The 23,700-nt window shown below is 47.7% G+C and overlaps 1 protein-coding gene across 1 annotated transcript; it reads left to right on the forward strand.

Annotated features, from left to right (window-relative positions):
* Positions 1-866: 866 nt before the first annotated feature.
* TREM1 (triggering receptor expressed on myeloid cells 1) lies at positions 867-21,214 on the forward strand (the record flags this gene model as incomplete). The annotated part of the gene is given in 9 exon segments (XM_082413776.1): positions 867-961; positions 1,086-1,161; positions 1,271-1,430; positions 1,613-1,717; positions 2,065-2,104; positions 2,917-3,004; positions 9,684-10,192; positions 14,058-14,200; positions 14,203-21,214. Coding segments are annotated over 9 exon segments (1,245 nt in total). The 3' UTR covers positions 14,232-21,214.
* Positions 21,215-23,700: the final 2,486 nt, after the last annotated feature.

Here is a 23,700-nt window from a genome sequence, read left to right on the forward strand (position 1 = left end):
TGTTTAGTTCTGCCAGGTGCCTGGGGGTGCAACCAACCGGGTCCAATTTAGACAAAATCCTTAGTAGCTTTAACACATTGTTTCATGTTTAATGACATCACAGTTGTGTCCACTACAGTGTAGAAGGGAAATGTAATTTGTATCCAACACTATATAGTGCCTTTGCCTGCTGCTCACAAACCTACCCATCAAATAGACTATTAACAATTAAATTATATAGTCGTTGGTATTTTGGTATTTAATATTGTGCCATACACCTTGGGGTGGGTTATAGTGGTGGTAAGTAGGGCAGTTGGTTGGTGGCGGGGGTGGGGGGCGGTGGATGGCCTGGGAATGCTTTACATGTTTGCTGTTTATTATAACGAATCCAAGCTCACGCTCTCTGAAAATCGCCACGAGACCCATTCTCAGGAGCAGAGATAGCCAGGGAGGGAGGTGCGCCTGCGTCATTTCAACCACACACCCTCCAGGCCGTGAGTTCTCTGCTCTCCCTGGGAACCAGAGGAGGGTAGGGGCTGGTCAGGCCCCCTGAGCCCCAAGGGAACGAAGGAGCACGGAGAGGGGAGAGGAAGTACGTGTTTGGGTCGGGGGTGGGGTGGGCAGGGGGACCCAAGAAGCAGCCACAGTGCCTGGGCTGCCAGGCTGGGCAGGGCTGAGGCCCCTGCAGGGCAGAGATGCTCTCAGCGGCTGGAGATCCCCTGGGGGGCTCCCACTCTCCCCGCTGCCCACAGAACCCGCCCTGCAGACCTCACACTCACTCAGTCAAGGCCTTTCCTTTCTCAATCTTGCCCGTTGATGTGCTGGGGCACCTGGGCAGCATCACCCCGTACTCCACTCTACCCAGCCCAGCCCAGGGTGACGGCACCATGGCCCCGGAAGCCTCACACCTGCTGCTGGTCCTGCTGGTGCTCCTGGCCGCGGGCGAGGAGACAGTTGAAGGGGCAAAGGGAGGTAAGGACAGGTGTGATGGGGTGAAGGGGATAGGTGAGCAGGTGAAGTGCTGGCGCCCGAGGGCCATGTGGGGTCAGGTTTGGGGTGAGGGCATGTCCCATCACTCAGCCTGACCTGAGGGCTTATTTCTTCAGGTTCCTGGAGACAGAGACTAGAGGGGTAGTGGATTTGGAGGAGGCTGGTGGGGCAGAGACTCTCCAAGAGCTGCAGGTACTCAAACAAAACAGAACATTCGTATAAAGCCAAAATCTGGCGTAGGAAAAAAGCATCTAAGTGCATCTGGTTAGTCTCCACTTCCAAGCCCAGGATATTGTCCCAGGACTCTCGCTACACGATCCGGGATGACCCTAGCTCTGGCTTCACTAATGTCCCCATGGCTGAGCTCAAAGAGAAGGATTCAAGAAGCTACCAGCGTGCAACCAAGGGTTCCAAAGGTGGCACCATTCTGTACAAGAAAATCCACCTGCTGGAGTTCCCAGGTGAGCTCTTTGCTGAGGGAAGAGGCCTTCCTGGGGTGTCCGGGGACGTACCCCTTCCCCAGCCTCCCTTACCCCAGATCCCACCAGCTCCCTGCTCCCTCCCATACTGACTGTGGGCAGTTGGGTCCCCAGTCCCCAGATTCAGGCTGGCACCTCCATCCTTGGGTGTCCTGTCCCAACAGGTAGAAGCTATACTGGGGGTCCACTGGCTGTCCACACGCTGGCTCAGACACAACCTCAACCCCCTCTGGAGCTGGTTATCCCGTGTGGGCACAGTGGGGGTCTGGGTGAGGCCCTACGGCCTAGGGTCTCCTGCAGACTGGACATTCTGGTTGTTTCAGCCCTGTGTCTGAGGCAAGATCAAAAGGAGCTGGGCCTTTGGGACAAGTGCCTGTACTGTCTCTCCACAGGAGCCCCCTGAGCTCTCCCTGCCTTTGGGGGGAACTCAGTCTCGGGCTTCTCTCTCTGCCCTGGCCTCCCTCAGCCCCTGCCTCGCTCTTCCCACCAGCTCTGGGAGAGGCTCCTCCCCCAGGGACCCTGAGGGGCTGGCTCTGGCCCCGCCCACTCTCCCTCTGGGGACTCTGGGTGGTCATCGCCTTCTCTGTGTTGTCATGATTCACACTTGTTTCTCCAGTGACAACCAGTCCAGTCCCCATCAGTGACTCTGAGCACAGGTAGGTCTGGGGTCTTACCAGAAGGGAGGGGTCTGGGAAGGGCTGGACAGATGACTTGCACGGCCTCTGACTCAGGAAGGGGGAGACCGGGGGCAGGCATAAAGGTCTGAAAGGGGCCCCAGGTCTCAGCTCAAAGCTGGGCTGGCAGGGGAGAAGGAGGGGCTCTAAACTTCCCGCACGATGGAGCTGGGAAACAGCTACGTGTCAGGAGTGACAGAACTTCCATCGTGCTGATTTCATGCATGAGGGAGATGAGGTTTGTCCCCAGTCACTTGGCTACTTCAGGAAGATTCTCCGTGGGCACCTCTGGGTAGTGCATCCCCACCCCCGGCCCAGGTTTGCTTATTGCAGATCTGGGTGTCTTCCACCTGTATCCCAACTGGTCTGCTTGTACCTCTGGCCCCAGTGGCTCTCTGCTCTCATTCCAGTCCAATCTGTCTGCCACCACCCCTCTTGGCAGGGTCATTCCTGTTTCCATGACCTGTGGACTCTGGTCCCTTCTCGGTCCCTTAGAAGCCTCTGACTCTCTTAGGATGCCAGGTTCCCCCAGACTGGGCTCAAAGCAGCTTATTCCCCACAGGTCGGAGGAACTCTAGATATTGCCCCACATGCTGGCACCTTGAGCCCACTGCTCCTTGACCGTGGCCCGGGCGGAGCAAGTACAGAATCAGGCTCCAGCTCCACGAGTCCCAGGGCCTGGACTCGGGGAGTGCCGGAGGCAGCGATCGTCCCAGCCTGGGTCCTCCCTGCTTCTTCTCCTTCCTCTCTCCATGGATCCAAGACTCCCTCTCCTCTGGCTTGGCTTCCCCCAGACACCTGATCGCCGTGCTGTGTGGACTCCTTGTGGCCAAGAGCCGGCTGCCGTCAGCTCTGCCTGTGCTCCTGTGCTGCGGCCGTTGGGTGAGTGGCGTGGGTTTGGCTTGGGTGCAGAGGGCAGGGTGATGGCCCTGCTGGGAAAGATGGTCGGCAGGAGGGAGCGAGGCTGCAGTCACAGAGGTGAGGTTTCAAATCGTATTAGATCCTGATTGGAATATCCCAGGGCTCTGCCCATCTCTGCCTGCTTGTTGGCTTGTCATAAGCCACCAAGGTCCTTTACCTCCAAACTCTCAGGTCTCTTGTCCAAATGTAGCCACACCCACACAGACACACACTCATCTGTCATTCACTCCTTCAGTACAACATCTGTTCAGCAGGGGTCAACCCCTCGGGGAATGACGGATACCCGGAGAGGCGGAGCAGGCTCCGGAAAGGGGCAGGACCAGACAGTACATACACTTCACTTGAAGAAAGCCCTTCTCATTCCCCAGGGCTGGAAGAACGCTTTGGGTTCTGAGGTTTCTGATGCCACCACACCCCCCCACCACGCAGCCCAGGCCCCAGGAGCGACACCCACCTGCCCACATCAGCTCTTGACCTCCATGACGACTGTGATCCTTCCTGAGGAAAGGGCTGTTCCGTGCCTGGGGAATATGCCTCCCAGCCCCTGGATCCACTGCACTGTAACGCAGACCCACGCCCATTGGGACCACTCCCTGTGCATCTGGTCCCATGCCCCAGCCTCTTTCTCCCCAACGTTAGAATCCTCCTTCTCCAGGGCTCCTTCTCCTGCTTTTAGGTTCAGAAAGCACCCAGACCACCACCTCCATCAGCTCTGGCTCCCCTCTGCCTCTCCCTCTCTTCCCTCCTTTTCCTCCACCCAATTCAGGCTTCTCTACCTCACACCATATACGAGAGTCTCTCCCTTACTGGTCCCTTGCCCTCAGCCTCTACCCACCTAGGGGCTCTACAAATGGCCACTGGTCCATCCATCCCTCCTGGGCAGAGTCTGACATTGCCCACCCTTCTCCCCTTCCCCTGCAGAAAAAACCTGCTGGGATTTCTGCTCCATAAGAAATCCATTTCAGCGTCATCAAGGCCTGGCCTGGTGTGGTGTCTCATCTCCCGTCTCCAGCACAAATGAGCCTCTTCAAACTCAGAGAAAACCCCAGTCTCGGAAAGACAGGTGGTGTGTGTTTCCCGCACATCCAAGCATGTGGGGGAGAAAGGCCCAGGCCCACTGGTGTTTCTCTCTTCCCACCCCCAATCTTTGAAAATGGCAGAAAACAAATTGAAAAAGAAGGTAAATCCAAGTTAAGGAGACTGACCATCAACAGATTCAATTTCTGAGAGTTAAAAATTAAGATCAGAAAAATTAGAACGTCCAGAGATGAAGGCTCAACAGCCCAGGATACAAGCAAGAGAATATACCCTCCATTCCCCTTTAGGAAAATCAACAGCATTGCTACCGAGTCCAGGGTCAGTCTGCTCACTGAACAGACAAGGTGCTGGGGTAAGGAATAACGATTTTATTCAGAAAGCTGGGAGTCCAGGAAGATGGCAGACTAATGTCCTGGAGAACCGTCTTATCCAAGTCATAATTCAAGCTTCTTTTACACTAAAAAAAGGGGGAAGGGTGGCTGGTTGCTGCAAACTTCTTGTCAGAACCCTTTGTTCTTGCAGCTGTGCCCCTAGGTCAGGTCAGGATGTTACTATAAATCTCCAACAAGACAAATGTTATTCTCTGTTCTGCAACTTTTTTTTTAAAACATCTTTATTGGAGTATAATTGCTTTACATTGTTGTGTTAGTTTCTGCTGTATAACAAAGTGAATCAGCTATACGTATACATACATTCCCATATCTCCTCCTTCTTGCATCTCCCTCCCATCCTCCCTATCCCACCCCTCTAGGTGGTCACAAAGCACTAAGCTGATCTCCCTGTGCTATGCGGCTGCTTCCCACTAGCTATTTATTTTACATTTGGTAGTGTATATATGTCCATGCCACTCTCTCACTTCATCCCAGCTTACCCTTCCCACTCCCCGCGTCCTCAAGTCCATTCTCTACGTCTGCGTCTTTATTCCTGTCCTGCCCCTAGGTTCTTCAGAACCACTTTTTTTTTGGATTCCATATATATGTGTTAGCATACAGTATTTGTTTTTCTCTTTCTGACTTACTTCACTCTGTATGACAGCCTTTAGGTCCATCCACCTCACTACAAATAACTCAATTTCATTTCTTTTTATGGCTGAGTAATATTCCATTGTACATATGTGCCACATCTTCTTTATCCATTCATCTGTCGATGGACACTTAGGTTGCGTCCATGTCCTGGCTATTGTAAATAGAGCTGCAATGAACATTGTGGTACATGACTCTTTTTGAATTATGGTTTTCTCAGGGTATATGCCCAGTAGTGGGATTGCTGGGTCGTATGGTAGTTTTACTTTTAGTTTTTTAAGGAACCTCCATACTGTTCTTCATAGTGGCTGTATCAATTTACATTCCCACCAACAGTGCAAGAGGGTTCCCTTTTCTCCACACCCTCTTCAGCATTTATTGTTTGTAGATTTTTTGAAGATGGCCATTCTGACCAGTGTGAGGTGATACTTCATTGTAGTTTTGATTTGCATTTCTCTAATAATTAGTGATGTTGAGCATCCTTTCATGTGTTTGTTGGCAATCTATATATCTTCTTTGGAGAAATGTCTATTTAGGTCTTCTGCCCAATTTTGGATTGGGTTGGTTTTTTTTTTTTTTGATATTGAGTTGCATGAGCTGCTTGTATATTTTGGAGATTAATCCTTTGTCAGTTGCTTCATTTGCAAATATTTTCTCCTGGCGCTCTCCTGCTCTGCTGCAGACCAGCCCTGGCTGAGCTCCCTGTCCGGCCTGGGGAGGTACCAGCATCAGAAGGAGCTCTGAGCTCGGAGGCCTGGGCCCTGGTGATGCCACTAATTCACTGGGAAACCTTAAGAGGATCAACGAGACTCCCTGCACCTCAGTTTCCTCACCGTGAAAGGGGATAGTGACAACTGCTTCACAAGGATTTTGTGGAAATCAGATTAGACCACTGGTAAAATAGATAGCTAGTGGGAAGCAGCCGCATAGCACAGGGAGATCAGCTCGGTGCTTTGTGACCACCTAGGGGGGTGGGATAGGGAGGGTGGGAGGGAGGGAGACGCAAGAGGGAAGAAATATGGGGACATATGTATATGTATAACTGATTCACTTTGTTATAAAGCAGAAACTAACACACCATTGTAAAGCAATTATACTCCAATAAAGATGTTTAAAAAAACAAAACAGAACAAAAACAAAACAAAAACAAAAAACACTGATGCCTGGTCCCACCCCACTGGGATCATTTCATTGGTCTGGGTCTGGCGTGGGCATTGGCATCTTCTCACACCGCCCAGGTGATTCTAAGGTGCAGATAAGTTTGGGAATTCCAGAGTTAGATACTCAGGTGACCAGGCTTTGGAAACTCTAAAAGTTGAAAGTTTGTTTTTAACTCTTTCTCCTAAGGTCCCTTTTTTTGCTACCTTGTTTTCATAAAATTCAAATTCCGTCTTCTCTCTCTTTGTATCTTCCTAGCTCCTGCATAACCTCTCGAAATGGAAAATGTAGATTTCCCTAACAATCTGAACTCAAATTACTCAACTATGCACTCCTACCACCTATGATGTAAATAAACCTGTGATGTAAAGACACATGAAATCATTAGTTAGCCTGAGCTGAGGGCTTGTTTCCTAGGCTCCTGGGTGGTGTGGGCAGTGCAGGGCCAGAAAGTTGTGAAATGCCAGTTCTCTTCCCAGGAAGGTGAGTATAAGAACAAAACCCGGGGTAAAGAAGTGGTTCCAGGTCATTGTTCCAGGTTAGTCACCAGCTCCAGGACCCAGGAAATGGCTCAGAACTCTCCATATTTTATCTGGGGCAACCCGGCTGCTGAGGAGTCTGACAGACTCCAGTGGGAAGGAGAGACTTCAAGGAATGAAAAGGGACCTGGGCCAGGAAGAGGGTCTGATGGAGGAGAAGGCATGGAACAGGGAGTGAATGAACTTCACATGCTGAATTCCCCCCTCCTTGCCCTGCTCAAAAATAAACAAATGAGACCTAATGAAACTTAAAAGATTTTGCAAAGCAAAGATAACTACAAACAAGACAAAAAGACAACCCTCAGAATGGGAGAAAATATTTGCAAATGAAACAACAGACAAAGGATTATCTCCAAAATATACAAACAGCCCATGGAGCTCAATATCAAAAAAACAAACAGTCTGATTAAAATATGGGCAGAAGACCTAAATAGACATTTCACCAAGGAAGACATACAGATGGCCAAAAGGCACATGAAAAGACGCTCAACATCACTAATTATTAGAGAAATGCAAATCAAAACTACAATGAGGTATCACCTCACACTGGTCAGAATGGTCATTATCAAAATATCTAGAAACAATAAAGGCTGGAAAGAGTGTGGTGAAGAGGGAACTCTCCTGCACTGTTGGTGGGAATGTAAATTGATACAACCACTATGGAAAACAGTGTGGCGGTTCCTTAAAAAACTAAAAATAGAACTACCATACGACCCAGCAATCCCACTACTGGGCATATACCCTGAGAAAACCATAATTCAAAAAGAGACATGTACCACAATGTTCATTGCAGCACTATTTACCATAGCCAGGACATGGAACCAACCTAAATGTCCATTGACAGATGAATGGATAAAGAAGATGTGGCACATATATACAATGGAATATTACTCAGCCATAAAAAGGAACAAAATTGGGTCATTTGTAGAGACGTGGATGAATCTAGAGACTGTCATACAGAGTGAAGTAAGTCAGAAAGAGAAAAACAAATATCGCATATTAACGCATATATGTGGAACTTAGAAAAATGGTACAGATGAACTGGTTTGCAGGGCAGAAACTGAGACACAGATGTAGAGAACAAACGTGTGGACACCAAGGGGGGGAAAGCGGTGGGGAGTGGGGGTGGTGGTGTGATGAATTGGGAGATTGGGATTGACATATATACACTAATATGTATAAAATGGATAACTAATAAGAACCTGCTGTATAGAAAAATAAATAAAATAAAATTCATGAGCAGTCAAAAAAAAAAAAAGGCACTAATCCCATTCCTGAGGGCAGAGCCCTCATGACCTAATCATCTCCCAAAGACCTCTGCCTCCTAATACCATCACCTTGGAGGTTAGGATTTCAACATATGAATTTTGGGGGGACACAAATATTCAGATTAATAATAGCAGCAATAGTTGTAGGTAGTGGTAGCCTGACTTTGGTAGTGGTAGGTAGTTTGACCCAGCATTACTGTCAGGCCCATTATTTGGTATTCCATGGAGGAAGGTATCCCAGGCCTGGGTGGATAAACTGTAGTCCCTCAGTGAAGTTATAGAGCCCTGCTGTGTCCAGCTGAAAACACAGACCTGGATCTTCTTACTTCTATTCTACTTGGCCCTCCTATCAGCAAGGCTCCATTGGACCAGACCAGAAAGTCATTCCAATTCTAGGTTCAACACCCAAGAGTGTGATTAAAACTTTTGTCCCTGTAATCCAAGGGTTCTCAGCCTCGGCACTATTGATATTTTGCGTGGGATAAATTTTTGTCATGGCGGCCGTCCTGTGCATTGGAGGATGTTTACCAGCATCCCTGGCCTCTACCCATTTGATGCCATTAGCACCGCCCCGCTCCCAGTTATAACAACAGAAAACGTCTCCAAGCATTGCCCAATGTCCCCAGGGGGAAAATTGTCCCCAGTAGAGGACCACTGCTGTGACTCCTTGACATCCTATAATATTTAGAACTCTTTTGGATGCAAGCAACATAAACCCAACTAAAGTAAAAATAGGAGGGGGGATTTCTTGGCTCAGGCAGCTGGGAAGTATGAGGGGTGCTGGTTTGGAGCACAGCTGAGTTCCTGCCTCAGATAATGTTGCCAGGTCTCTCTCTGTCTTTCTCTCTCTCTTTTTCCCTTTCTTTCTTTGCCTCTGCTTGGCCTCATTCTCAGGCAGACTATTTCCTCACAGTGGAAATGTAGCAACTGAAGTTTCACATCCCACTGACCAATCAACACAGCCAGAAAGAGCTTTTTTCTCAATAGCTGCAGCAGTCTCAGGGAGGATTCTGATTGGCCCAGCCTCAGTCATGTGCCCATTTCTAGGCCAATCAGCATGGCCAGGATGATGAGCTTCTTTGATAGGCTAAACCTGTGTCTGTGTGTCCATCCTGGGGAATAGGGTCAGCCCCATCAGTAGGGCTACATAGGATGAGAAAGATGGGCACCCTGAGAAAGAGGTGCTCTGCTACCCAAGGAAGGGGGAGGAGAACCACACAGCCAGACATCAATGTCCACCATGTCCTTGAGATGGCTTCCTCACCGTTTTTCCAATAGTCTCTTGAACTGATCTCTCTCCCCTGACTTAGATGAAGTTCCTCTAGCTGTTCAGTGGAATTACTCTCTGCTAGTAGCATGTCTTCACATCCACTCTGCACCCTGCACATCCTTCTCTATAATCTTTCCCTCCCAACATGCCCCTGTTACTCATGGTCTTAGCATGCATCCCAAGCTCTGTCTTTATTCAGTCAATTTCTTCCTCTCAAAAACAATCATTTATAAAAGTTGATTTGCACAAACCATATGCAGTCTAGCTCTTGTAGTAAAAAAACCAAAAAAACACAAAAGCTCCATAAAACTACTAACAGTGATAAGATCTGGGGTCTAGTGCTAACTTGCAGGGAAAGTTGCATCTTCTCGGGAGATCTTGAGGATCTTGTCTGAAAATTGGGTGATTGAACAAGTAAAAGAGGTGGCTCCTCTTTCTTTTTTTCCAAAGAGAGAAAAGCTATTCCTCACAGAGCCTAACTCTAATTCTCTGCTTACAGAAATCCAAGCTGCATCTGAACTACCTGAGGAAAAGTGTACTCTAGCAGAGGGGCAGACCTTGAAAGTGGGCTGTCCCATCACCCACGACACGGATTCCAACAGCTGGAAGGCTTGGCAGAGTCTGAAAGGTAAAGGGGAGGTCCAGACGCTGGCAATCACAGAGAGAGTCTCGGGGGAGTTCAGTCAAGTCCAGGTGGGGAGGTACTTCCTAAAAGACGTCCCCAGTGAGAGCATGCTGCACGTACGAATGACCAACCTTCGAGTGGAGGACACAGGACTGTACCGATGTGTGATCTACCAGCCTCCCAAGGACCCCGTCATCCTGTTCTACCCTGTCCACCTGGTGGACCAAGAGTGAGTAACCTGGGGGTGGGGGGTTGAGGGTGGGGAGAGCCAGGACGGATGGGGGTAGAGCAGTGGTGGTAGCACCAATGGGGCTGTGGCTCAGGATTTCTAGAAGCCTGTGCTCCCCCAGAAGCTCCTTGTCTCTCATTTGAGGTCCTCGAGAGACATTTGGTCCAACAGTAAGAAGGGGCTTCTTTGGCCCGCGCACCGCGATGAAGAGTGGCCCCCACTTGCCGCAACTAGAGAAAGCCCTCGCACAGAAACAAAGACCCAACACAGCCATAAATAAATAAATAAAAAACCCAAAAGTTAAAAAAAAAAAAAAAACCAATTTAAAAAAAAAAAAAAAAAAAGAAGGGGCTTCTTTGTATGGGATTCCTCTTGGGGAGTAGAGCCTAACGTGCTGTGCTGTTGTAGGAAGTGGGTGAAAGATGAGCGGTGGATTTGGGACAATTTAGTCTCATTCTTCAGGTCTTCACGTAGAAGTCACTTCCTTGGGAAGCCTCTGTGAGTCCCCTCCCTCTCCTAAGGATGCATTTGAGGGCCCTCCTGTGTGCTTCCAAAGCAGTGCTCCCCAGACCTTACTGTGGGCATGAATCACCTGGGGATCTTATTTCAAATGCAGACCCAGATGCAAGAGGTCTTGGGTGGGACCTAGATTTTGCATTTCCGATCTCTTTGCAGACAATGTGGATGCTGCTGGTCCATGGCTCCCGTTTTGGGTAGCAAAGCTCCAGAGCTCACTTTGTGCCCCCTTTCATAGACAGCACTATTTCCCTGGGTTAAGTAGTGGCCAGTTTCCTTATCTGTCTCCCCTATTCATATCTGAGAACCTTGAGGGCAAGACCTGTGCCTTGTTCGGCTCTACATCCCTAGCAACTAATGAAGTGCCTGGCACACAGTAGGGCCTCCGTACATGTTGATTGGATGAATTAAGGAAAGCAGATTAGAGGGAGGCAGGTTCAAATTCCTAGCACCTGTGGAATTCTAAGCCTAAGGAAGACAAGATACATATGCAATATATTAATAAAGATAACTTGTAAAGCAATATGCCACAGGTACAGGTGAGTGCAAGGCAGAGAGAATGGTATAAGGTAATCAGGGAATTATTCTTGAAGAAGGTGGGGGCATATGGCTTGGTGAAGAATAGTAGGCAAGTGCATTTCTAAGGACATGAATAGCCTGGAAATTCCTTTCTTGTTCCCTATCCCCCTCCCTCCCTCTTTCCCACTCATGTTCCCTTCTTCCCTCTCTCCTTCTCTCCCTCTCTTCCTTCTTTCCTTTTTACTGTCTCTGACCCAGACAGATGCCACACTATTTCTTTAATTTTAGCAAAAGGAAACCTTGCTTCATGAATGGCCATGTTCATTTCCCTCCTGAGTTCCATTTACCCTACCACTCATCCATCCATTTGTCCAACCACCCAATGTGCCTTCTTACAGATCCTTCAGGTACCCCTGCCTCAGGTAGAATCCTACCCAGAACTTGGCTCAGATTCCCACCCTTCCTCCTATCACCACCAAGAACTGGAGAAAGCTCCATCCCAGCCCCAGGACTGTGACCCAACCCCTCCCCATGTCAACTACCAGCGTCTCCTCTCCTGGCCTCCAAGTCACCCCCAACAAATGTGACAGATGTCACCAGGTATGGTTTCCAGGTCTCTGGGCCCCTGGTTTGGACACCAAGCCCTTTGATTCCCAGTCCATGTGCTGAGAGTGAGGGATGGGAAGGGTGCAAGGCAGGGGTGGACTTGAGTCATCTCAGTTTGGTGGACCTTCCCAGGGGAGGAAGGAGGTGGTGCTGGAGTGAGGAGGCGATGATATGGCTGCCACTCTCCCCATGGTTCCCCTCTGTTTTGCTTCTTGCCTGCCAGAGGAGTAAGAGAGGGAAATGGCATCTTTGCTGAATTCCAGTGGCTCAGCCAACCCCTGATGGTGTAGTGGAAAAAGAGATGCTGGATTCTAATGTCAGTCAGACCAACTGAAAGTGTAACTCTGGGCCAGTCAGGAGCCCTCTCTGGCTTCAGTTTCCTTGTCTCTGCAGTAGGGTGGGGTGGAGCTAGAAAAACCAGAGCTGGAAGCGACAATCTAGCCAAACAGCTCTGAGCAGCTGCTACGTGTAAAGATTTCCTGGATTGTTAGCTTTGGCTTTGTTTTTTCTTTCTTTCTTTTTTTTAATACTGATGCATGTGACCTACTGCAGACCAACAGAATTAGAATTTCTGGAGGTGGGGCCTGTCTCACTATTTTTTCTGAGATCTTCAGGAGACTTTTTTAATGTGCAGGCAAAGCTAAGAATCGCTACCTTTGCATGCACACCCCTCTATACAGTTTATTATTAAATGTTGATTTATGTTAGAACATGTTTATCATTAAATATTGAATTAACAGAGAAAGAAATATTCTTCCGTATTTCCACTAATCTATCATGTCTTTTTTTCTCCGTCTTCTCTTCTAGTTTTTATTCATGCTTATACATATTTTAGCATAGCAATAATTCTAATTATACACATTTTCATTATTTTTCTTTGCTAAAACTGTTCTCCAATGTTGCTACCTAGTCTTTGTAATTAGAATTTCAGCATACTTTTTTGTCAATAGAAAGCCATGTATAATCATTCGCCTGTTTTTAGACATTGAGATTATTTTCATTTTTTGTAGTATTGATAGCTCTGAGATGAACATATATTTGCAGATGTCTTTTTCTTTTTCCTTTTTTAAAATATTTATTTATTTATTTATTTTGGCTTTTATTGCTTAATTTTATTTTATTGCTTTTATTCCTTAATTGTGCTTGATTCTATTTCCTGGTTACTTCTCTATTTTTTCCACTTTATTTTAATCTTAATCCATGGAGGGGGGTGTTATTTTACTTTATGGTATAAATTATAGAACAAATGCCTTTTTCTTCATCTTGTTATCCAGATACCACAAGACTATTTACTAGACAATTCTTGCTTACCTACTGGGCTACCGATTTCCTTAGATGCTAAATTCTTAGATATCCTTAGATCTATATCTGGACTTCTATTTGTTGCCCTGCTGCCGATTTCTCTTTTTGACCCTGTGTCTCTATAGATTAATTGTGCTCGAACCTATTTCCACATCTGCTGAGTCTAGATAGGCCAAGTTTCCTCACTCATTTGCATCTCTTTCTTATGGTACCTACTGACGTTTACCCAGGACTTTTAGAATCATGTTGCTAAAGTCTATAAAAATTCATGATGGGATCTGGATGAGGATTGGATTTTTCTCAGTTTATAGATGAGGAAACTGAGGCCAAAGAGGTGAGATGACTCTCCCAGGAAGTAGGTCCTGATGCTGAGAATGGAAACCAGGTTTCCTTGCTCTGGGAGCCCTCGCTCTCTCTGCTGCATCACAGCAGGAAGGAGCCTCGTCAGCCTGCCCTTTCTCCCTGATGCCTCTCTGGACATGGACCCTATGCTCTCTACTGAGTATATTTCTAATCAGTAGTTGTTTTTTTTTTAAATTAATTAATTAATTAATTTTTGGCTATGTTGGGTCTTCGTTTCTGTGCGAGGGCTTTCTCTAGTTGCGGCAAGCGGGGGCCACTCTTCATTGCGGTGCGCAGGCCTCTCACTATCGCGGCCTCTCTTGTTGCGGAGCACAGGCTCCAGACGCGCAGGCTCAGTAGTTGTGGCTCACGGGCCTAATTGCTCCGCGGCATGTGGGATCTTCCCAGACCAGGGCTCGAACCCGTGTCCCCTGCATTGGCAGGCAGATTCTCAACCACTGCGCCACCAGGGAAGCTCTAATCAGTAGTTTTAAGCAATGGAACAAGCTAAATGCACAGGACAGGCCCAACTAGTATGGGGAAAGGAAGGATGAGAGCAGATGAACTAAGGGGCGTGAAGGACTTTTGCAAACACTCAAGTATGCAGGAGCATCTGTGCCAAAAGCAGCACTGAATCTCCTCTCTTCCCCAGGGCCCCTGGGACCAGCATTGCCATTCCCGTGGCACGTGGACTCCTGAGTAAGAGCCTGGTCTTCATTGCTCTGTTGTCACGCAGAGGTCATTTGCATCCTAGGCGCTGGAACCCATGAGAATGAACTCTGACCTCCATCCAGGTCCAGCTGGCAGTTGTGTCCAAAGAGGAGTGTGAGGGGCAGGGGATGGGGTAGGGGGTCAATGACATGTGTTGAAGCTGTAGCACAGGTACTTTCTAAGGCTCAGGATCCCACCTTCTTGGCCCTGCTAACTCCCCTCATTTCACTGATAACCTTGGGTGTATGCTTTGCCCCCTCACAAGAGAAGCTACGGCCCCAAACATGCCATTCCACCAGCAGCTCAGGGTGTGCATTAAATACACTGCCCAATGCTTTTCACTGTCAATGTCTTATGGGGGTCGTGAGGCACAGAGCTCACAGCTGCTAACTCTGCCCTGGTCCTTGCCCTGGACCACAACATTTTGGCCTGAATTGGACAGAATTCCCACTAGAGAGCATCCTGTTCGCCCGACTACCAGGGCCGTCCTCTCCTCTACAATCAGATGTTTACATTTCTCCCCTTAATTTATGGCCCTTTCCAACACTCCCAGAAAAGACTGTTGAAAACCACGGAACGAAGAGAAGATGAGATGCCATGGTGAGGATTCCATATTTGGGAAAGGGGAATACTGGGAGGATGAGCTAGGATCCAAGGCATAGGACGGAAAAGAGGATATCATTTGTCTACTGTGTGCATTTATTGTGTGCGTCATCAGGGATGCATTTTGCCACTGGATCCTCAGAACAACCCCATGAAGGCAGAGAAGTACGTGGCTGGAAGGAGACCACATGAGAAGTAAGTCTCCTCTTACTGGCAAGAGCAAAAACTAGAGCTCCTTTACTGAAGACCAAGCACCTCAAAGCCATAGAGAATGGAATAACCGGGAGTCTGCTCTATCTAAATGCTTCTTCCTTGTACCACACGAGGGGCAGGGATGGTGGGTGACCGGCTCTCACCGGTTAGGCTCCTGGAGGCTGTCCCCCATGCTAGTTCCGCCCCCTGCCTTCCTCCTCCTCCCTCTCTCTGTTCCTATAACTCCCCTTTCACTCCCAAGCTCTTCCATGAAATAGGTGTCCAGGGCCACCAACAGATTTAAATCACTAGTTTCTCATTTTCTGCCTCTTCTGACTCTAAAGGGGAAGGGGCCTCATTAGTGGGGAAGAGATGATAGGTCCTTCCATCCCCATTCAGGAACGGCCAAGGCCAATGTCATCCTAAATTCCCCAAGAGAAAACACACTCTACCACCCACAATCCATCTTGTGTTAGGAAAACATATTCTTACCATCAGGTCGCCCTTCCCCTACTCCTGTGAAATAAGTACCCTGAGAGCTAAGGTACAGTCTTCCCCTCCCTGACCCCACTGCCATCATATGAGGACTTCCTCCCCAACCTGGGGACTGAACCCTCCAAGAGGATGGCACTGACCCCAGACAGATTATCTCTGATCATCCAACTGAGTCCATTAGAAGGGGATGAAGGGAATTCATGTCATCTTGGTACCGTGGTGAGAGTCTTCTGAGAAGCACTGGATCCAGAAGCTATTCAGCTCAGTACATCTATTGATATTTTCCTGGCCAAGAGAACCCAGCCACACGGAGGCTGTAAGTGCATGGCATGCATTTCTGAGGTGGCTTGTTTGGGACCTGCATTTTAGCAGTTCCAATGCTTCCCCTGTTTGTGAAGTTGACAAAAAAGGCCAGGGCGAGGGAGGAACCACCGTTAGTTGCTCTCTAGGAGAGGCAGAGCACTTTAGGGCAGTCTCTCTCAAACTGTAGTCCTTAGGCCACCCACATCAGATACTCCTGGAGCATTTGTTTAAAATGCAGATGCCTGGGGTCCCCCCAGACTCACTGAATCATAGCGCGGGCTGTCTCTTGGTGGTTCTCAAGCTTGTTTGGGAGATAGGGTTCTAAGGAGTCATCGTGCTCCTTTCCAAACACCATGACACATTTATATATTCATCCTGAGTTAACCAACTGCATGATTTGGTGTGCTTGTGTGATTAATTTAATTATAGATGAAATAATACTTCAGTTCAATATATTAAACTCGCCTGAGGAATTACATACACTAAATTGGAAGGCAAATGGTTGTACTGGACGCTCTCCCGTTTGCACCATCAGGCCCACTCTCCATCCTTTTCCTCCCTGGTCTGTTCCTGGGAACTGACCGGGCTCCCTTTCCCACCAGCTTCTGGTTGGGTTTGGCCAGTAGGCAGCAAGAAAGAAGGGCAGGGGATGGAAAGAGAATGAGGTCAGAGTTTTTATCCTCTGGGTTCCTTCTCCGCGGAGAGGCACGAGGGGCCCTCAAGGCCCCTTTAAGCCTCGCATCAAACAGCTGTTATCTTCAAGTTTGGGCAACTGCTCCGGTCCCTTGATTTTAGGCCACGGCAGGTAGTCACTCACCACTGCTCCAGCCCCAGCGTACTGCAGCCTCCCTTAGTGGTTTCCCCGAATTCTACCCACACTTTCATTAAACACTTCTCAGTCACCTGTTTCAGTGAGCCACCTCTTTCTTGCTGGGACCTTGACCTACACAGCAGTGTTATGTGGTTAATTACACAGGCCTTGGAATTAAACAGGACCCAGGTTTGAATCCCAGCTCTGCCACACCCTTGACATATGTCTGATCTTGAGTAACTCAGTTAATCTTGCTAGGCCTCAGCCTGGAGATATTCCTCACTGCCTCAAAGGGCATAATAACCAATACGAGTCATGATTCTTGATGCTACCAACTGAATCCAATCCTGGCTAGCAAAGGAATTTAGAAGGCTATTGGTAGCTCATAGGGTCGATGAGAAGGCTGAAGGGCCCGGTTTAGAAAATGGCAGAAACCAAGTTATAACTTGAGACAGTCCAGTGGTGTTGCCGTTGTCACTACCCCTGTACACTTGAAGCCACCAAGTACTTGCCACCATACTATTCCTGGACTCTCAGTGCTTAAATTGCCTCTGAGTAAGTCACTTACAACTGGCCCTGAATCTTGTATCACACCCTTAGGATCCAGAATCCTGGGCAGAATCGTGCATTCGGCCATACTTAGGTCAAGTCACATGTCTGTACCATAGGCGCCAGGGAGAAGGGGCAGGAGAAATATCTGCCTCCATGCTCAATAGAAGGGGAAGTAGAGCTCTGTGTCCTCGTGAGACCCACACATTGGGGCATATCCCCCAAACGGGAAAGGTATTGGGTGCTGGAGAGCCAAAAGATGACAAATATTCATTACACAATCCCAAAGCTGACAGAATTAAATGAGATAACCTGAGTAAAGCACCTGGCACACAGTAGAACTTCAATCCATGGAGGTCACTCCTAGCGCTGTTATAATTGTGGTCTCCAAGCTCATGCCTAGACTAGGAGCTCAGGGAAGTACACACCTCAGACACAGGGAGAGCACCTGAGGAATGCTTTGGGGCCCACCTGACTCATACAGAGCTTTTACAGGTATCCTCTGTTTGAACCACTTGCTTCAGAATCACCTGGGCTGCTTGTTAAAGTGCAGGTTCCTGGGCCCTCTCCAGACTTACCAAATCAGTATGTCTGGGGTGGAGCCCAGGCACGTGTATGTTTGCCGAGCTTCCCGAGTGATTCAGCCACATGCCCATCCTTGGGAGTTGTGGTGTGGCATAACATGGAAGATGGTGGGTCATCAGGAAGGCTTGACTCGGGCCTCGAAAGGCAAGTCAAATCTGGATGCGCAGTGTCAGGCAGGCAGCGATAATGGTAGGAGGGGTTGTGGAATGTAGTGGTCAGTGGTCAATGATGAGAATGCCTTGGTGGCCTGAGGAAGTGAGTGGAGCAGAGGTGGGACATCAGATGGGTGGGTCTAGACTTGCTCTGGTGGAGAACGGGGAGCTACTGAGTGTTGCCCAATTGGGCTGTGACAAAATGAAAGCAGGAAGAAGATGTCACAAGGGCAGTGATCTCTCTTTTCTCCTTCTTCTTCTGCATTTTCCTGAGCTGTCCCCTCTCATCACATTTTCCTCAGGGTTTCTCAACTGCAAACTGACAACCAAGCCTCTCAGGGAAGATGGAAAACATCCAAGTGGGGCCACATCCTCCAGTAAATGGAAAAGGCACTGAAGCGACTGGCACACAGTGGGTCCAGGGAGCAGGGTGGAGTGGAGGGGAAGGGCTCTGGGGGTGGCCATGGCTACTGCTGCTGCTCTAGGTCTCAGGTAAGGAGAGGCAGGGAGAGGGATGTAGACGGCCAAGGGGAGGTACCTACTAAGAGGGGTTTTTCTCTCATTTCTTAAGGAGGGACTGGAATGAGATCAGGGTATGTGCGTGTTAGAGACAGGAAAGCAAGAAAGGAAGGTCATGAATGCAGACTGTGCTGGTTGACCCTGTCCCATCAGGGATTGGATGATGAAATAGAAGGTGGAGATTCTTCTAGAGCATCTTGAGGTTGAGAAAATTATGTGAAGTCAAACAAACAATCTCTCATCGCTGTGCTGATATCCTGGGAGATGTAAAGAAGTGTAAGGCAGTCTCCCCCTAAAGGAATCAGGCGCTAAGGTATAGGAGCATTAATAGAGGAAAAGGCAAATAACGACAAAAGGGCCAAGCAGCAACACGAAGGCAAAACTACGGTGGAAGTCACTCTAGCAAGCCACAGAGAGGGGATGTGGAAAGAAGGTAAGGGCAGACAGAGCTGGGTTCAAATCCTATCTCTGCCATTTTCTACATACGTGACCTTAGGAAGTCCTCTCTCCTCTTTGAACTTCATTTTCCTCATTTGTAAAGAGTACCTACTCAGAAGCATTCATTTGTAAATGGTACCTACTTCAGAGGGTGTCCTGAGAGTTTAAAAGCAGACTGATGTAAACTACTGGCTCAGGATTTACAGCACAGTAGGTGGCTAGTAAAAGTTATAGTGGATGATGATGATGTTCCCAGGTGTAGGGTGGTCAGTGGTATTGGGGGTTGAGAGGAGAAAGAGATTAGTGCCAGCGGACCTGTTCAGGTACACTCCCCATGCTTTTCTTTCGTCTGTATCTGAAGATGGTATTTAAGCCAGAGTTCTAAACTACCCTGGGGAGCTCCTCATTTTACCCTGGGTATTTCCCACATATACATGAGGTATACACGTTTAAAAGCTTCTGTTTGTTTTTCTCTTATTAATCTTCTTTTATTACAGGGATCTCAGCTGAGAACTCAGAAGGGTAGAGGGAAAATGATTTTTCCTCCCCTACATCTGTCAACCTCTAGCTTCCTTCCTCCGCTGAGGTCTCTCCAACTTCAGGCAGCCTTTTTGGACCAGATCTATGAAACCTATGCTGGTGGTTTCACATACGTGCAGCCCACATCTGGTCCATGGGACGTACCCACTTCATTCACCCCAGCAAACTCATGGAGCCCTGGTGGATCCCCATGCAGCCATCTTTTCTTCACTCTACCGTGGGGACAGCCAGCCATTGGCAGTCTCTGCCCATTGTAGTTCTCAGGTTTGAGTCAGACTCCAATCTGCTGTGTCCCCCAAACTCCAGGGGACGCTTAACAAGCTCTCCAAGTTGTGACCCTGAAGCCCCTCTCCCTAAGCTTGTGGTAAGGGGCAGATGTCCACTCCCTTCTGCCCCCAGGGTCATAGGACACCAAAACTGTCTCCTAATCTTCAAAATCCCCACAACTTTACATCCTTGATGTGGGTAAGGTTTAGATACCTTTTTGCGTGTGTTACACTGGTCTCCCAGCTCACTCTGGAATGTGGCATCTATTTCCTTGGGACTTGCATTAGTCAAGGTTCAGCTGCAGACAACAAAATCCAATGTACCTATGTTAAGTAGAAAGGGATCCTTTTAAAATAGAATATTAAATGGCTTACGGAATCAGATCCTACTCTGAGCTTCCGGGAATGACTGTCAAAGCCACGCTGCAGGGTGGGGAGATTAAGGGGCCACTGCTCTTCCCACACTCAGGACTCTGAAGAATCAGTAAACTTTGCAAATCAGGAAGCTTCTGGCATAGTTTCTCCAGACCCACCCCATGTCAGTCACACTCTGTACCACCGAAATGGACGCCTTTTTTCCTACTTAACTCCGTTCCAAATTTGTTTCAGACAAATGCCTTTGATTGGTAAAGCCTAAATTATCTCTGGAGCCCTAGCTGCCAGAAAAGCTGAGAAATGATTGTGCAGACCTTTCATAATAACGAGGCCCACGAGAAGGAGGTGGGAATGGAAGTTAATTCCACAGCATCTGCCCAAACAATCTCAGCGAAAACTGAGATGAAAATAGTTCAACTTTTAAAGATTTTCTTTCTTGCTGTCAATGAAAGACACATTGAGTGGAAAACAAACACCCACTCTTTGTTGTGTTATGGCAAATACCTTCTTTTATCTATTATAGAGTTATGTTATAACAGCAAGTTCCTATTCACCAAAAATAATATTTTGGATATTATTATATGCTATATATCACCCTCAAGCCATAAAAAGATACAGACCCAGAGAATAAATTCCAAAATTTATGGTACTTTTCTTGGAAACTTCAGTGTGTTCTAAAAAATGATTCCTATTTCCCATCAATCTACTTTATTCTATTCCTGGGATACTGACATGATCACTCATTGTGCAGTGACATTTGGAAAATTCAGCTTCCACGGCAGTCACAAAAGTAAAAATAGTTCCACTTTAGCATCCTGTAAATTGAGAGTTTTCAGAACTTCATAAAATCAGAAATGAGTACTTTAGGAACCAAGTGCAGGTCTTTTGGGGTAGGAGTTGCTGTTTCTACCAATTGGGGCTATTATATTGTGATCCTTCCTCAATCTTAATCCAGCCCCGTCTTTGAAAGACTTGCCTTGAACCAAACTTCCCAGTACATTCGGACCTTGCCTTATCTAAGACGCTCTCAGAGCTCTGTTGAGGCTGAGTTCTCCTTGACCTCCGTGAGCAATAAGTTCAGCTTTCTCTTATCAATACGTTGTGCTGGGGATATTTGAGAAGCCAGCATTGGACAATGTAATTAAATCCATCCATTTCCCCCTTATGACTTATATTTTGGGATCTTATTTAAGATGTCCTTCCCAATCTGAAGCACAATAATATTCTGAATAATTGTCTTTTAGACAATGTATGAAGATATTCTCACACATTACCTTCTATTAGCTTTACAGTTTTGACACAAACAGAACACAACGAAGAAATCTGCCCCTTAGGATGGCAGCAGGGTCTTGTTAAAGTCCACCTCCGTCATTTACAGCTGTGCTAGTACTCTAGCCATTAACCACATGTGCCAGTACTCTAGCCACTAACCACATGTGCCTATTTGCATTTAAGTTAATTAAAATTAAACGAAAAATAAGAATTCAGTTCCTCAGTTGCACTGGCCTCATGTCGGAGCTGAACAACCACACGTGGCTGAATGGGCAGGTACAGAACATCTCCATTATTGCAGGAAATTGTGTCAGACAGCACTGCTTTCTGTATTTCTGTTTCAACATAACTGGCCGGCTAACAAAGCTTTCAGTTCCTTGTTATAAATTTAGTGTCATATTAATACAGATTAAAACTTTTTATAGCACACTGTACTTTCACACCTGGGTAGTTTGCTTTAGCGTTTCCATTTAACTAAAGCAGATTTTCCTCTTAGAGAATCACACCTCTGATTTTTTACTTACCTTTCTCAGAGAAAGGGTTTATATTATTTTGGTGCTTCAATCCTTTTGCCCTATTCCCCCCAAGTCTCCTCCAAAGCCTTCTTGTCCTCGCACAAAGCAAGTGCAAGCGCGGCCCATTTGGATGGATGAGGGGGATACACTGCCGGAAGCCAGGGTGCATGGGGGCTGCTCGACAGTGGGCAAAGCGCTGGGGGGCCGGGTGTTGGAGGACAGGGTCCAAATGCCCAGCTCGGCTTTGATATCTGTCTGTGAAGTCTGTGAAACGTGCGCAAGTCCCTGGCCTGCTCTTCAGCTCAGCCTCCACAAGAAAAAAGGCTGGAGACCCGCTCTGGGGTCCCCTCTGCATGCGACCAAGGCACATGCGTGAACAGCGATGCAGAGTTGAGCAAAGCAGGGCTCACACGGTTAAGTTAAGCCCCCTCGGCCCTCGGGGGACTCGCAGGCTGTCTAGAGAGGATGGAAGAATGTCCACAACAGGGTGTTGACACAGCACAGAATCAGGGCCAGAGTGCAGCCAGACGCTACGTGCTCAGGGCAGGGTCGGATGGTGGCGGCAGGCTGGAGTCCTCTGCGCCAGCTTCTTGCAAGAGGGCCCCCTGGTGGCCCAACACAAGTGAGGCTAGTTGGGGAGTAGCCCCCGGAGGCACTCCAGGGGCTGGAGAAGGGGACAAGCTCCAGCAGCCTGAGGCAGGACCAGCGTGGAGTGGGGCCATAAGGGGACTGGACACCCCGGGGGCTAGAGACAGGGTGGGCACAGATAATGGGGTCTTAACGCAGACCCAGGCCTCTAACTGAGCAGAGAAGTCCAGTTAATGCAGGGCAGCTGAGCACTCTCGTGAGATCAGTAAGCAAGACACACAGTCAGGGACACGTAGCTGTAGACCCCTCCCCACTTTGTCCCCTCTTCTCTGGGCTGCCTAGTGACCACTTGGCCTCCAGCTCTCCTCGTTACTTTCCTCAGAAACTCCAGCTTCCCAACTCCTCTCTCCTGTTGTCACCCTTCTCCCTGGGGCTCCTGGAGGCCCAGCTCCACAGCAGGACCAGGGCAGGGAGACTTCTGCTCATTTTAGGGAGCTGAGATAATTATGTTACCTGAACAGGACACTGTGAATACCAAACACACCCAGGGAGAGCTGGGTTATAACCAACTGGGAAAAACAGTGAATTCAACACCCACTGGAATGTATGCCTGATCGGTGTGCAGTGCAGCAAACCCACCTAAAGTAAACTAGTCACTGAAAATGACCCTAATCGGTATTCTTTATGCCTAATCAAACTAAGTGTTTTAAAAATGTTTTCTTTGTTAGCTATCAAGTACTTATAAATATTTTGTACAAATAGTCTCTCTCCCTTTTTAAGTGAAATTTTTTGTTTTAGAGTAGTCTTAGGTTTCAGAAAAATGAGGATATTACACAGAGTTCCCATATATCCCACACCCAGTTTCCCTTATTGCTAATATCTTACATTAATATGGTGCATTTGTCATAATAACTTAACCAATAATGATATATTATTATTGACTAAAGTTCATACTTCATTCATATTTCCTTAGCTTTTACCTAATGTCCTTTTTCTGTTCCAGGGTCCCACCCAGGACATCTCATCACATTGAGTCTGCATGTCTCCTTAGATTCTTCTTGGCTGTGACCATTTCTTAAAATTTCCTTATTTTTGATGGTTTTGACAGTTTTGAGGAGCACTGGTCAGGTATTTCATAAAGTCTTTCATTTGAGAGTTGTTTGATGTTTTTTTCTCATGGGGTTAGGGGTTTGGGGGAGGAAGACTGCAGGGGTAAAATGCCGTTCTCATCACATCACATCAAGGGTTCATGCTATCAATGTGATTATCACTGTTGATCTTAACCTTGATCACCCGGCTGAGGTGGTGA

Source organism: Balaenoptera physalus, assembly GCF_965194825.1.
Source record: "Balaenoptera physalus genome assembly, chromosome: 11".
Taxonomy (NCBI): Eukaryota; Metazoa; Chordata; class Mammalia; order Artiodactyla; family Balaenopteridae; genus Balaenoptera; species Balaenoptera physalus.